The 15,818-nt window shown below is 52.0% G+C and overlaps 1 protein-coding gene and 1 long non-coding RNA gene across 4 annotated transcripts; one reads left to right on the forward strand and one right to left on the reverse strand.

Annotated features, from left to right (window-relative positions):
- Positions 1–313: 313 nt before the first annotated feature.
- ARSA (arylsulfatase A) lies at positions 314–6,513 on the reverse strand. 3 transcript variants are annotated; one of them, XR_016395098.1, is made up of 10 exons: positions 6,343–6,513; positions 5,465–5,717; positions 5,008–5,248; positions 4,709–4,927; positions 4,461–4,630; positions 4,013–4,137; positions 3,793–3,920; positions 3,446–3,548; positions 1,579–3,351; positions 314–1,190 (listed from the first exon to the last, which is right to left on the reverse strand). XR_016395098.1 is itself a non-coding variant. In XM_022596960.2 (9 exons), the coding sequence occupies exons 2-9, from the start codon at positions 5,680–5,682 to the stop codon at positions 3,032–3,034; spliced, it is 1,524 nt and encodes a 507-aa protein (XP_022452668.1). In that variant the 5' UTR covers positions 5,683–5,717; positions 6,343–6,513; the 3' UTR covers positions 1,251–3,031. The 3 variants fall into 3 exon arrangements, 1 of the variants encoding a protein (XP_022452668.1); XR_002647828.2 differs by lacking the exon at positions 314–1,190 and having other exon boundaries at positions 1,510–1,676; positions 2,715–3,351; XM_022596960.2 differs by lacking the exon at positions 314–1,190 and having other exon boundaries at positions 1,251–3,351.
- Positions 6,514–6,806: 293 nt separating this feature from the next.
- Positions 6,807–11,063, forward strand: LOC111186456 (uncharacterized). Its single transcript, XR_002647852.3, has 3 exons — positions 6,807–7,230; positions 9,717–9,833; positions 10,681–11,063. It is a non-coding gene; the product is annotated as an uncharacterized LOC111186456 (long non-coding RNA).
- Positions 11,064–15,818: the final 4,755 nt, after the last annotated feature.

Below are 15,818 nucleotides of genomic sequence, written 5' to 3' on the forward strand. Positions count from 1 at the left end.
GAGGGGCGTGTCCAGGTATCTCTTCTTCCCTCCTGAGGGAAACCACAGCACCCACAGCACAACGTTCTGTTCCTTCCAAACACACGTGGCTCCTTCCAGAGGATGCTGGGATCCCTGAGGAAGCCACTCGATGGGCGTGGATGGTCTCAGGCTCACGGGAAAAGGGCTGCTTTTCAAATCAACAGCAGCAGAGAAGGGACATCGCAGACAGCATTTGGGGCTGTGAGTGTGTGCATGTCTGTGTCGAGTATGCAGGCCCGTTTGCGGGCGCGTGTGCACGAACACGGGAGAGCACGTGCGCATACTGGTGCCTCTACAAAGAGGGTGCATCGCACTAAAGCAGCTAAAATGATGAGAAACAAGCTTTTCTGCCCTCAGAGCCTCACAGTGAGACCAAAAGTGGAGGGGGAGGGGGAGAACCTTGCGTTCAGAGGGTGGAGTGAACACCCGTCAGGTCTCAGCAGACGGGGAAGCAGCCCTAACTGGGTCAATCATTTCCCGCACCCCTGCCCCGCCCCGCAGTTGCACTTTTGTAGCACCAAGCTTTCTTCCTTTGTGGTATTTACTACGGTTAAATTTTTTTCTTCCAGTTTTCTCGAGATACAGTTGACACAATCACGATTAATATTTTATTTCTACTGAAGTATAAAATATACATGGCATCATAAAGGGCACTCAAGCTACACACTCAAGTGTGTAGCTCAAGTGCATTATACATATGTGTGCACCACGTTTCCACCACCCCCAGTCAAGACAGAGAACTTCTGTAGCACCTGACGGTTCCCGATCCTTGTTCCCAGGCAATACCCACACCCCGAAACCTGGGAAGTTGAGTTTCTACCACACTGAACTCCATTTGGTCTGAGTGCGCAGGGTTGATGGTCATCTCCTTTGCTAGACATTAAGCACGAAAGGAGCAGGGGTGAGTCCCCTCTGTCGATCTGTGCCCCAGCCCTAAGCGCAGCTCTGGGTGGTAAGTAAAGGTCTGTGGAACTAATAAAGCGATGCTCACCACCCAGCTGGGCGACAGACCTGGACAAGGCGCCTGCAGGTTAGGCCTGAGTGCTGGCATTCATGTATTCTTGCTGGAGGGTTTGACCTTTGGATGTGATACAGAGATCATGCACCTGCTTCCATTCCTCTCTGTTCTCATCCTGAAACCAAGGCACCTCGAGGTGACTGCAGGCCCCCTAGAAGAGAAACTGCAGGCTGCAGGGGGTGGGCATGCCCAGACCACACGTGCACGTGGGCCCTCCTTATGTCAGCGTCAGTGGCTGAAGGGGCCCCCAAGGAAACCACTGCCCTATGGGGGCAGCTCCAAGATACAGCAGGATTTGGGGCATGGCTAGTGCAGCCCCCAAACCAGACTAGAAGTGATGGGAGAGTCACATGGAGAACACAGAAGGGGCCTCAGCACACGGTATCTGACACCACAGGCTCACTCAGGAGGACCCCTGCACACATACACATGCCCTCTACACGTCCCGTTCACACATCATTCCAGCTAGACTGCTTTCAGCTGCAAGTAATAGACAAGCCAGCAGCACTTGGCTTAAATAGGCTGGTTTATTTTCTTACATTGTGAGCTCTGGAGGTACATGGCTGGAGACACTTGTTTAGCGGATGCATGATGTCTGGTCAGGGCCCGTGATGCTGCAGCACCGTCCTCACCGCTCCTGGAGGATGAGTGATGCAGAAGACCCCGGGATTCCAGCAGACTGCCCCTGACCTTTCACTGACCAGGACCCTTGGTCACACGCCTCTCTTGGACCAATCACTGGATTGTGATTGGCTCAGACTGGCTACTAGCCTCCTGGGACTAGGAGAGCCTGTACCTCAGAGGTCACGGGGCCTCTGCCCACCAATGAAACAGTGAGGGGACCGTTAGGAGGACGGGGATGGCTGTTTGGTCTACCATGAGGACAGGACACCCACTCGGGGCCCTGAGCCCCCAGACAGCACTCTTCTCACTCAACCAATGCTGAGGGAGCATGTGGGGTGTGACAGCCGCTCTAGGAGCACGTGGCCCTGGATCGGTACACACACAAGGGGACCCCAGGAGGGCTACATGCCACCACGCAGATGCCAGTGGGTGGGCAGGCAGGGGGCCCCTCTGCAGAGAAGATGCCAGACAGAGTCAAAGATGAGCATCTTCCCCTGATGATGGGCAACCCGGCCAGCTGCCAGGGCTGATGGACGAGGGCTGTGGGGTGGGGCATGGTGGGCCACTCCAAGGAGTCTGGGTTCTATTCTGAGCATGACAGGAAGCCTGCAGTTTTGAGCACAAATGGAGCCCAACCTGCTTGTTTTTAAGAGATCACTTTGCCGGTGGGGAATGGCTCCCATGGGGGCAGAGGCGAAGCCAGGAGACTGGAAATATGTGTGCAGGTAGGAAATGCAGAGTTCTGGAAGGGGCACTGGGGGGCCGAGGGGAAGCCTCTGGAGCTGCTGACATGCCTTCCTCAGAGCTGGCAGGGCTCCCCAGCCCACTTCACCACAGTAGACCGGGTAACCCCTCCCCCTCCTTCAGACAGGTTTCTAACACCCAGGGCGGTCCAGTTCCTGTGCTTCTTCCCCCGGGGAAAACCTGGCTCTTGTGGGCACTCCGCATCTTCGGGGTCTGCTGCCCGCCATGCCCTCGCCCCCTCCTCACCCCGTCCTGGCACATAAAAGCACCTAGTTTTGCCCCCGTGAACAGGTGTGCCCACACTCACCACCACGCTTGTCTGCACTGACACAAGCAATCACCAGGGGGAGGGGGACAGCTTCCGGAGCCAACCTCTCACTGGCTGGGTGACCTCAGACAAGTTGCTGGACCTCTCCACGCCTCAGGTTCCTCATTTGTAACGGGCAGAACAACACCTATCTCAGGGCTATCACAAGGATCATGTGAATTCTCACACCTGCAAGTGTCAGCTGGTGTTATTAGCGTGCTCAGGTACAAACCACCTCTACACACCCGCAGCACAGCAATGAACCATCACACGCCTGGGTGGGGCGAGGGGCCCGGGGCTGGCCTCCGCCTATGCTCTCAGGGCTGGAGCTCAGGGCAGTGGCAGCAGGATGGCCTGGGAGTGCAGCTGGGCTGACAGCAGACCTGCAGGGCAGGGTCCTCGCCCCGGGCTATCTGGCTGGGGCTGAAGGTCACGGCAGCATCAAACCGGGCCTTGAGCAGCTGAAGTTGCTTCAGCGCCTGCAGCGCCTCTGGGGTGACCTCAGCCACACCCCCCAGAAGGTTGTAGTTCTCACCAGGGTCCTCAGACAGGTCAAAGAGCAGCGGGGGCTCATGGGCAGTCAGAGGACTAGAGGCATGGCAGGCAGGGTCCGCAGTGGTGTCGCTGTGGACAGAGCCTGGGGAGGGGGGCACATCTGTGCACAGGGCGGGGGCGGGGGGGGTAGGCTCTGGGGCTATGAGGGGTGGGCGGGGCTGGGAAGAGGCAGTTACCCTGGGTGAAGAAGTGTGCCTTGTACTTGCCGCTTCGCACAGCAAAGACCCCTCGGACCTCGTCTGGGTAGGCCGGGTAGAAGAAGAGGGTCTGCCGGGGGCTCTGGGGGCAAAGGCGGGGGTCTGCACATACCCAGAGCCTCGGCCCTGCATTGGGCCCTGGCTGTGCAGTGGCTCCCTGCCCACCCGAGAGCCCCAGGGGCGGCACCCCTTGGACACTGCTCGACAGAGGGTCTGCCTGGCCCCAGGGGCTTCAGGTGCTCCCCATACTCACTCCTGGGGAGGGCAAGTTGGGGGGGCCCGGGAGGGGTTGGGGGGAGCAGGGGTCATGAGGTCATAGGCCCTACCTTGCCTGTGCCCAGCAGCAGAGGGCTGAGGTCAACGCCATCCAAGGTGACATTGGGCAGCGGGGCCCCTGCCAGGGCTGCCAGGGTGGGCAGTAGGTCCAGGGAGCTGGCTAGCTCATGGGTCACACCTGCGGGTAGAGGGCTGTACAGTCACTCCATCTGTGATCAAGGTTGGGGAGGTGGGGCCAAGTGTCCAGGAGGAGAAGGCCTGAAGACTGACCGGGAGCGATGTGGCCTGGCCAGAAGGCCAAGGCAGGCTCTCGGACGCCCCCCTCAAAAGTGGTTCCCTTTCCGCATCGCAGGAGGCCAGAGCAGCCGCCGTGGGACATCCGCATCGTCTCAGGTCTGCAACACCCGAGAGGTTATCTGCGATGAGGGGCCCAGGGTCTCTGGCCTGCCCCAGTAACCCCGGCCCCAGACTTCTAAGTTACACATTTTGCCCAGAAACGGCCAGCATGTGCCTGTCCGCTCCCTGTCCTACCAAGACAAGCACCTCCATGTACTCGTGGCCCCCAGCCTCCCACACACATGCACCTGGTGTCACCACATATGGCCAGCATCTCCCAAGACCCCCTTATCCCACTATGTCCTCGGCCAGCAGTCAAGATGGGAAGACCCCAGGGCCCTGTGAGGGATCGACCAGCATCCTCTGCCCCCTGCCAGAGTACCCGTTGTCTGCAGTGAAGAAGACCAGTGTCTCTCCGAGCAGCCCCAGGTCCCTCACAGCCGTCATCAGGGCCCCCACGGCCGCATCCAGCTCCATCAGGGAGTCCCCAAACGGCCCTCGGCCTGAGCGCCCCGAAAAGCTCTGCCCACTGAACTGGGGGTAGTGGGTGTGCTGGGGATGGAGACTGGAGTTAACAGCAGGTAGAGGTCACGGGCAGCCCTGGGCTGGGGGGGGGGCACGATCACTCACATGGGAGGCGTAGTACAGGAAGAACGGGCGGCCCTGGCGCTGGGCATCTGCCATGAGGTCACGGGCGAAGGCCACGTAGCGGGCCTCAAGTCCAGGAAGCCAAGGGGGCTGTGCCTCCACCGACAGGTTGGCCAACAGAGGGACAGGGACCAGGCCCTGGTCGCAGCCGCCATCGCAGGGGGTGGCCGGCGGGAAGCAGGTCAGGTTCTGGCAAGGGCCCTGGGGGAGCAGCTCCTTCAGAGGTCTGGGCTGTGGGCTGGGGCTGTAGGGTCAAGGGGAAGGACCCCTGTGGTTCCTACCTGGTCATGGGAGTATGGGATGCCCAGGAATCGATGGAAGCCATGGTGGGGGGGCAGAAAGGCCCCCTCAGGCCCCACCCCAAGGTGCCATTTGCCAGCTATCCCTGTGAGGTAGCCTCGGGCAGTCAGGACCTCAGCCAGGGTCACCTCCTCCAGGGGCAGGCCCCCTCGGGAGCTGGGCTCCAGAACGCCAGGGTACAGGCCCATCCGAACTGGGAGTCGGCCGGTCAGGAGAGCAGCCCTATAGGACAAGTCACAGAGTCCGTGAGAGGGAGCAAAAGTGATTGAGATGGACACAAGGAGAAGGGGAGGGAGAGGACAAAAACAAAGAGACGCGAACTTCTCCACAGAGGGATGGAGACCCTCTTCCTCCCTCTGCAACCCAGAGTGCATCTGGGAGGAACTGGATGGGCAGGGGTGGGCATTTGGGGTGAGGGCTCCCGGTCTCCTTGCTCACCGGGAGGGTGTGCACAGAGACACAGGCACGTAGAAGTCCGTGAACCGCAGACCCCCTGCGGCCAGTTGGTCCAGATTGGGGGTGGTGGAACTGGGGTGTCCATAGGAGCTCAGGTCCCCATAGCCCAGGTCATCAGCAAAGATCAGCACAATGTTGGGTGGGCTGGTAGCAGCCAGGCCAGCAGCCAAGGCCAGAGTGAGGGTCCACAGAGCCACCATGGCACCCGGCACAGACAGGCCTGTAACAAGAGACCCTTGGGAGGGAAGGCAAAGTGGTTCCAGAAAGCTCTATCCCAGAACCCCAGACCCAAGGCACTACCCTCCCCTGATACCCCAGACCCAGGCACTAATTTCTGATACCCCAGACCCAGGCACTAACCTCTCCTGAGACCTCAGACCTAGGCACTACCCTCCCCTGATACCCCAGACCCAGGCACTACCCTCCCCTGAGACCCCAGACGCAAGGCACTACCCTCCCCTGATACCCCAGACCCAGGCACTAACTTCTGATACCCCAGACCCAGGCACTACCCTCCCCTGAGGCCTCAGACCTAGGCACTACCCTCCCCTGATACCCCAGACCCAGGCACTACCCTCCCCTGAGACCCCAGAGGCAAGGCACTACCCTCCCCTGATACCCCAGACCCAGGCACTACCCTCCCCTGAGACCCCAGACCCAGGCACTAACTTCTGATACCCCAGACCCAGGCACTACCCTCCCCTGAGACCTCAGACCCAAATACTCCCCTAACCCCGCCTGAGACAACTCCTTTCCTTAAGTCCCAGCGAACTCGGCACCTGAGACCCTTGACCTCAACAGAACACAGGAGCCCGTAGCCTGGGATCTAACTCCCTGGGGACCCTCAAGGGCCAGGACACCTTTAGATTCTTAGGCGGAGATCTGACCCTCTTCACGTAAAGGTCCCGGCCCAGGCTCGTGATCAGGGGCAGAAGTCCCAGGACGCTGACCCGCGCGAAGCGGGACGAAGGCAGTTCACGGCCTAGGAGGGGCGAACGCGGAACAGCGGGCAGCAGTGCCCTCTGCTGGCGCTTCCGCCTGGCCCGGTCCCGCCCCCGGCCCGCCCTGCGACCCGCCCCCTGACCCCGTGACTTCCGCGCGGCCACCCCACCCCACCCCCGCAGGGGCGGGGCGCAGGGCTAGGCAGGGGGCGCCCGGCCCGGGGGTGCGGCGAGGCCTTCTCTGACCGGGGTTGGGGCGGGGTCGCGATCCTGCGGCGGGGGGCGGCCTGGGCGGGGGGCGGCGCGGTCGTGCGCGCGCGCTCCGACCCGGTTTGCGCCCCGAGGCAGTTGGCGCCAGGTGCGGGGCGGCGGGGGAGGTGCTCGCAAGCGGGTTGCCGGCGTTCGCGCTCGGCGCGCGGTGTGTTCCTTAAGGGGCCTGAACCCGGAGAGTGTGGAACGAGCGAATCGAAACAAAAACCGTGGAGCCCGCGGGCTGCTGGCTTTTCCTTCAACACTACTTTTGGTGTTTTTCTTGAAACAGGAGATAAAAATTTCTTCCCAACCCTTTCCCCTCCGTTCATGTGTGTGTCTGTTGTGCGTCAGGGTGTGTCTGTGTGTGATGTGCGGTGTTCGTGGTGGGGCGTGTGTGTGCTGTGTAGAGGGGCATATGGGGTTTGCTCTGCGTCCGGGTTACACCAATGGGAAGGGCCCATCGAAAGCGGAGATGACGGTCCTGGCTCCATCACTGCACAGCTTCGGACGAATGGCTTCACCTTTTTGGTCCGCAGTTTGTTTAGCTGTTTCAAAGTAAGAGAACGCCCCAGGGGGTGGTTAGGTGGGTATCTTAGTGCAGCTGAAGACCCCACGTAACTCCCCCAGAGCTCCTCCCCACAGCAGCTCCCCTGGGACATTCGTCGCCCACCCCCAGCCCTCCCCAGGGCAGCTCTCAGGCTTCAGGGTCCCCCACAAGGTCGGACCTCAGGAAGAGCAGGATGCGGGCTGCTGGTTGGGGAGGGCTTCCCGTGGTTACTGACCCTGGAGCCAGTGGGAGAGTGGACAGGGCCCCTGAAAGGCCTCTGGTCACTGGGGTGGGGGCCAAGACACAGTTTCCACTGCAGCCCTGGCTGGGGAGCTGGTATTTTGCTGGTGAAAGATGAAAGCTCAAGATGAGAGGCAGCGTGGGGGAGAAAATTGGAAGGGTAGCGACTCCCAGAGACACGGCTGGGCTTGCGGCTGCTGCTGGCCTCGTGGGGAACGGAAGGGGCTCCGGTGAGCCACCCCCTTGGTGTCACATTCCAGTGTGGTTTCTGGGCCGGTGCGTGGGAGCAGTATGGGGTGGGTGGCCAGGACAGAAAGTTTTTCCGTGGCCCAGAAATCTTTGAACTTGTAATTGGAACTATCACAGCTGGTTGGTGCTGTGAATCGGAGTTTAAAAGGAATCAACCAAAAGCACTTTCTTCCCTCTCCGCTGCAAGCTGGGAACCACCCCAGGCAGCGGAGGGCCTGCCCTGATTCTCTGGAAGAGCCGGCCTGTGGTTGTGATGTTATGCAAATGACTGGCACTTTCCCCTGCAGTCTCTGAAGGCTGTTCTGGTGTGTGCACACGGGACAGCAGAGCCAGCCCAGCCCTGACCTCTGGGTGGGGGGAGGGCGCATGTGCTGCCAGCTGTGTTTGTTCAAAGCCGCGCTCTGCGGGCGCCAGAGTCTTTTGGAGATGTGAGCCTTTCTTGGCTTTGCTGCGGGAGCCGGCAAGAGGGTCAGCTTGGGACAGAGCCCCGGTGCGAGGCATCCTGCCAGGCTGCGGAAGTGGCTTTGGGCATTGCTAATTTGGAACTAACACCCACAGTTAGGAGAGGGGCCCTGTGAGTGGTGCGTGCCTGCTCTTTCGGCACCTAGGGCAAGGGAGGGCCTCCCATTTCCTGGGCCTGCCTGGGGTGAGTGGGGTGGGCCAGCCGCTTCACGGAGAACACTTGGCCCACCTGAAGGGCTTCTGCAGTGGTTCTCGGGACTGGCGGATGTGGGGGGACCCAGGACACCGAAGACCATCTGTGCAGGCCTCCACCTCCTCCTTTGGGTCTGCTCCGTCCACTTTGCCCTCAGCAACCATCATTCCTGTCCCCTGGATATTGGAGTAAAATGATCCTAAGTCAGGCGGGACTGACTGAGCACAGGTTCTGGATCTGAGGGGCTCGGATGGTGTTGACTGTTTGTGCTGTGGTTAAAACCAGGGCTCATGACAGCCCATGTGAATGAAGCCAAGATGCTGGAAACTCTTTGGTTTAATACAGAAAAAGGCATCCAAAGACAGAGAGGGACAGGAGTGTATTGTGCTTGACCTGCTCCGTTGTCCTCTAACTGTCCTCTGTGAGGGCCTGGAAGATGCTCTCACTGAGACATTGAGGTGGACCTTGGAGTAAGGAAGGGAAGCAGCCACACCCTTGCAAGGCTCTGGGGAGCTGGCCACGGTGGGACACAAATGAAATGGATGAAAAGATGCTAGGGTGGCAGAGGCCACATGGCCAGGCAGGTATTGTCACCATCATAGTCAGGCAGAATGGCGTGGCCTCAGATTTTTGGCTCCCTGGCCAGTGGAGTTACCCTCCAGGACAAAAGCAGGGGTCAGCACTAGTGGAGGCGGGGCTGGCGGTGGAAAGACCCTGGGTCTCGGGAACACGGCCCAGACGTGACTCACGGCGCAGCTCCTCTTCCAGTTCCTGGACATGAGTCACTCACAGGCCTGGAGCCCTCTGCCAGAGGGAAAGACCTGGCAGAAACACCCAAGGCTGTACTAAGTCTTTTTCCTGGCCTCCGCTGCAGGGAGGTATGGCCTTTGGCCAGGATGGCCATGCACTAGGCGAAGGGACACCTCAGGCTCGGAGGGGTTGTTGGGCACTGGCTCTGAGCGAATGCCACTTCTTGGACATTCTTTTTTTGCGGTACGCGGGCCTCTCACTGTTGTGGCCTCTCCCGTTGCGGAGCACAGGCTCCGGACGCGCAGGCTCAGCGGCCATGGCTCACGGGCCCAGCCGCTCCGCGGCATGTGGGATCTTCCCGGACCGGGGCACGAACCCGTGTCCCCTGCATCGGCAGGCGGACTCTCAACCACTGTGCCACCAGGGAAGCCCCACTTCTTGGACATTCTGATGCCCCCACAGTCCACTGATGAGAGCTGGGCTTTGGAAGTCAGACAAGTCATGCATTTGAGGCCACTGTCTATCCCACAATGGATACAGTGGTTACATGAATTTATTTTGTATTAATCTCCCTGGTTCTCAAGCATATTATTCAAACAGATATGTTGAGCAGCTGGCCAGCGCAACACTACCTGCTGATCTAGACAAGGACTCTGAAGGTGGAAAGCTCAATGGAGTCTCCTATAGCAGTTGAGGAAACACCAGCTACTTTAACAGGTAAACCCCCAAGTCTCAGTGACTCAATACAATAGACATTTATTTCTTGCTCACAGGAAGTCCAGTTTGCGACATAGGCAGGAATGGGGGTGGGTGAGTCTCTGCTCCATATAGGCATTTAGGGACCCGTGCTGAAGGAAGTGCTGCCATTTGTGACATGTGGATTTAAGGTCATCCTAGACGCCTACATTCAGCCAGCGGAAGAGCGAACAGAAAGCATGCAGGATAAGCAGGAGGTATTTATGGGTTAGGCCTAGGAGTGGCACACATCATTTCTACCCAAACCAATTCCAGAACTCTGTGACATGGCCTTACCTAGATGCGAAAGGGGCTGGGAAATACAGACTCCGAGGTGTGGTCTGTTGGAGCCAGCAGTTGGAATATCAGTTTTCTGACACCTCAGTTTGCTGACTGTGGCAAAAAAGAACAAATCCCCAGGGGACTAGTTCTGTGGTATTGTTGGGGGAGAGTATATTTCTAGCAGCTCAGGGTAAGTGCTACTTTCAGTACTTCCAATGACTTTGTAGACACTAATTCCATGTATTAAATACCTTTCTGCTCAAACTAGCCGTACGTGGGTCTATAATCTACACCTAAACCCTAGCTTTTACAGTCAGTGAGATGAGAGGTGGAGGAACTGGGAGGCCATGGTGTGAGGGATCACTTGGAGAGACATGGAGGATGTCAGAACTTGGAGTGAGCAGACAACCTGTCATCAGGGTGCTGAAGTTCTCAGTGAATGAGAGGATGTGGTTGACCAGGAGGGACCCATTTGATCACTGCTGTATTCCTAGTGCTTTACCCTCATACTTTGTTGTGTGTGGGTAATAAACATTTTAAAATGCAGGATGTTGGACTTCCCTGGTGGCGCAGTGGTTAAGAATCTGCCTGCCAGTGCAGGGGACATGGGTTCGAGCCCTGGTCCAGGAAGATCCCACATGCCGCAGAGCAACTAAGCCCGTGCGCCACAACTACTGAGCCTGCGCTCTAGAGCCTGCAAGCCACAACTACTGAGCCCGCGTGCTGCAACTACTGAAGCCTGTGCGCCTAGAGCCTGTGCTCCACAACAAGAGAAGCCACCGCAATGAGAAGCCCGCACACTGCAACAAAGAGTAGCCCCCTCTCGCCACAACTAGAGAAGGCCTGCGTGCAGCAACGAAGACCCAATGCAGCCAAAAATAAATAAATTTATTTTAAAAAGTAAAATAAAATGCAGGATGTCTTTCTGTTCATTTATTGATTCATTTAATATCTGACCAGCAAACAATCATTAAACACTTCTATGTGCTGACTGCTGTGGCTGAATAAGAAAAACAGATTTCCAACAACATAACCTAAAACCCCTCTATTGTAAAACACTTGAAAATGCTGAGTAAAATATAGTAAGTAGAAACTAAAAGCAACAGGGTAAGCAAGTGTGATATCAGGGACATTCTCAATACCAGGAACTTAAAGCTCTGGGTTTTAATGGCTGCATAGAAGGCAAGAGAAAGGGATGTGGGCCCATGCAATATAAGAAGTTGGTATTTTGATACTCACATAAAGTCAGGATTATTAAAGACTCGTAATTTCAGTAAAAGGTTACAAAGGCTAGGAAAAAAATCTCCTTTCCAGGAAAGAGAAATGAGAAAATTTATGACAAACTCACCACAAGACAGAAATCAAATCTCCCTTCAGAATTCATAAGTACAGACTTTTACCTTCAAATGGGTGTGGGTTTTAAATATATACTGGATGGGTTTTTTTTGGTCACACTGCACAGCTTGCAGGATCTTAGTCCCCCGACCAGGAATCGAACTTGCGCCCCCAGCAGCGGAAGTGTGGAGTCCTAACCACTGGACCATAAGGGAATTCCCTACCTGGGTGGTTTAGAATTGAGTTGAAGTGGTTATATGTTGGCAGCATTGAGGCACCTAGCAGGAGCAAATGCAAATCACCTCTGGAGGAGTTCAATCCCTCCAGCTTACCACAGTTTGGATTGACCAAACATGAGATCACAATCTAAAAATCACAAAACATGTAAGGATGCTAAAAATGGCCTCAGAGATAAAAGATGCTGTTGAAAACCTGAACAAGGAATGAGAAACTGTTAGAAAGCATCAGAAAAAAAGGATAAAGGAAAAGAAAGAATCTGATAGATTTTAAAACAAACGAAATATAACTTTAGAAATGAAAAATATAATAATTGAAATTTCAATGGGCAGGTTAGTAGCAGCCTAGACACAGCTGAGAATTATTGAACTAGAAGATGGTAGACTGAATGCAAAATAGTTAGACTGGGAGATGAGACCATTTTATAGAAGTTACAGTGAGAAGGTCTAATATATATTAAAAATTTCAATCTTTTAAAAATTTTCACAATTTATAATTTAACAAAATATATTCACAATGTTGTAGAACCATCACCACTATTCATTTCCAGAACTTGTTCATTATCTCAAAGAGAAACTCTGTCCCCATTAACAATACTATCTATTCTCTCCTTTCCCCAGCCCCTGGTAACCTCTATTCTGCTTTCTGTCTCTATGAATTTGCCTGTTCTAGGAACCTCAGATCAGTAGAGTCATATAATGTTTGCCCTTTGTGAATGGCTTATTTCCCTTCACATAATGTTTTCAACGTTCATACATGAGGTCTAACATATTTTTAAAAGAAGATACTGAGGAGGTACAATATTAAAAAAGATAATAGCAGAGAATTTTCAGATTTGATGAAAGACATAACTCCTCAGATTCAGGAATCACAACAAATCGCAAACTGGATAAATAAAACTAAAAGAACACCTAGGCACATCATATTGAAATTGAATAATATTAAAGACAACAGGGTCTGAAAAGTAGCCAGAGAGAACAAATTACCTACGGAAAGAATAACAATTCAAAACAGTATTTATTTTAATGGCAACAAGATGACAATAGAATAGTAAGTTTAAAATGTGGCATGTCAATAACTGTTAATCTAGAATTGTATACCCACAGTGGCATCTTGCTAGTTGCCTATTCTGATATCCATCATGACTTCTTCCTTATTAACAGAGCCCTGGTTTTCTAGGAGGCAGTAATGTGCTCACTTAAGAAAGAACATTTTCTAGCCTCACTTGCAGCCAGACCCAGTTCTGGCCAATAGGATGTACGCAGTTATTGGGTAAGGTATCAAAATGTTCCTTAAGTGGGTCAGCTATCTGTTCATAATGAAAAACTCTCTACAGACAAGGAATACAAGGTAATTTTCTAAATCTGATAAAGGGTATCTATAAAAAAACCTTCAGATAACATACTTCATGGTGAAATAGCAAACATTTTCTACTGATGATTGAGAGAAAAGCAAGAATGCTTGCTCTTATCACTTCTGTATGACACTGTACTGGTGGTCATTGCAACAAGGCAAGAAAAATAAATGAAAGGCATAAACATTCAAAATAAGGAAGTATTTTGCTATTTGCTGACGATTTATGTAGAAAATCCTAAGGAATCTACAAAAATACTATAAAATGAAGTGAATTTAACAAGGTTATAAGCTACAAAATTTACCTACAAAAATCAGTTGTATTTTTATATACTAGCAACAAACAATTATAGCATGAAATTTAAAAATTTCATTTGTAATAACGTGAAATAACGAAATTCTTAGGAGCAAATTTAACAAAATGTTTAAGAATGCAACCCTGAAAACTACTAAGCCTTGCTGAGATACCTGAGGAAAACAAAATAAATGGGGGACATACCATGTTCAAACATTAGAAGATTCAATATTGTTAAGATGTTCATTTTCTCTAAATATATTTATAGACTCAACGCAATACCCAATTAAATTCCCAGGTGGGTTTTAATTTTTGTAGAAATTGACAAGCTGATTCTAAAACTTCTAAAACATAGAAATGAAAATGACCTAGAATAGCCAACAAAATTAAAAAAGAATGAAGTTGTAGGACTTACACTATCTGATTTCAAGACTTAGTATAGAGTTATAGAAATTAAGATAAGTGTGGTATTGGAGAAAGTGTATAAATATAGGTTAGGGCTTCCCTGGTGGCACAGTGGTTAAGAATCCGCCTGCCAATGCAGGGGATACAGGTTCGAGCCCTGGTCCAGGAAGATCCCATATGCTGCAGAGCAACTAAGTCCGTGCACCACAACTACTGAGCCTGCCCTCTAGAGCCTGTGAGCCACAAATACTGAACCCGCATGCCACAACTACTGAAGCCCGCACTCCTAGAGCCCGTGCTCCGCAACATGGGAAGCCACCACAGTGAGAAGCCCACGCACCACTACCAAGAGTAGCCCCCGCTCACCACAACTAGAGAAAGCCTGCGCGTAGCAATGAAGACACAACGCAGCCAAAAAATAAATAAATAAATAAATAAATAAATAAAATTATAAATATAGATTAAAGGAAAAGTAAAGAAAGTGCAAAGGCAATTCAGTGGGAAAGGAAAGTCTTCAAAAATGGTGTTGAGAGGTCCCTAAAATAGTGGTGGAGACAGAAAGTAGAAAAGTGGTTACAGGGGCCGGGGGAGGGGAATGGAGTGTTACTACTTAATGGGCACAGAGTTTCCATATGGCATGATGAAAAAGTTCTGGACATAGTGGTGATGGTTGCAAAACAATGTAAATAAAAATATTTTAAAATAATTAAAAAATGGAATGAAACAACTGGACACCCCAAAAGGGAAAATACAAACATCAACCTTTTCTTGACACCACAAATAAAAATTAACTTGAAATTAATCATAGAACTAAATGAAAAGTTAAAACTACAACTTCTCATTGAAAACACAGGAGAAAATTTTATGATCTTGCAGGAGGCAAAAATTTCTTGGATAGGATACAGAATATAAATGATAGAAGAAAAAAGATAAGCTCACTCTATAATAATAAAAAACTTCTGTTCTTTGAAGGAAACTACTATGAAAGTGAAAGGAAGCTACAAAATTAGAGAACTTTTGCAATACACGTATCTTACAAAAAAATTTGTTCCCACAATATATAAAGAGCTTCAAAATTTCAATTAGGTAAACTACACATTTAAAAAAAAATGGTCAGTGGACTTGAATAGACACTTCACAAAAGACATGTGAATGGCTAATAAGCATATGAAAAGAGGCTCAATATCATTAGCCATCAGAGAAATGCAAATTTAATCACACAAGGAGATACCACTATACATCCATTAGAATGGCTAAAAATTAAAAAGACAGGAAATACCAAGTGTTAGCAAGGATGTGGAGGAGATGGGAAGAGCTGGAATGTAAAATGATACTATCATTCTGGAAAACTGCTTGCCAGTTTCTTTAAAAGTTAGCAAAAATATTCACAGCAGTTTTATTCATAACTGTCCCAAACTAGAATCAACCCAAATATGCATATCAACGCGGTATTTTCATAAAATGGAATGCTGCTCAGAACAAAAAGAATGAACTGAGTGGGATTTATCCCTAGGAGGGCTTCCCTTCAAGATGGTGGGTGGGGACGTGTGAGTGCAAGGGGACCCTGGCAGAAAGTAGGCTGGGGATCCCCTGTCATTCAGAAAGTTGAGAAGGAGGGGCTAGGAATTACCTTTCATAAAAAGGTAAGCCCCTCCCTCCCTGCAATAACAGCCCCACTTCTCTTCTGGCCCAGGGGTCTCTCCAGTCCCCCGCCGACTATACTCAGGGAGCAGTTCTGTGCCCTGCAGCTGGAGTCAGCTGACCCCACCCCACTCCAGCATGGTCCCACTGTGCCCAGCTGGTCCCATCCCCAGAAGTTGCTGTGACATTAGGGCTGTGCAGCCGACTCTTCAGCTTTTGTTGGCTTTTCCATCTTCTGATCTGTCCGTATCATATCTTCACAGATTTTATTCACAATCCATGTGCCTGTCTTTTAACACTAGGATGGACTTATTATTTTAAAAGATATATTGTTCCTTTTAACGCTACTGTATTATACACTTAAAAGTGGTTAAGATGGTAAATTTTGTTATGTATTATTTACCATAATAATTAAAAAA

Source organism: Delphinapterus leucas, chromosome 11, assembly GCF_059928025.1.
Source record: "Delphinapterus leucas isolate spDelLeu-1000000601 "Yukka" chromosome 11, BTC_Dleu_Yukka2, whole genome shotgun sequence".
Lineage (NCBI taxonomy): Eukaryota > Metazoa > Chordata > Mammalia > Artiodactyla > Monodontidae > Delphinapterus > Delphinapterus leucas.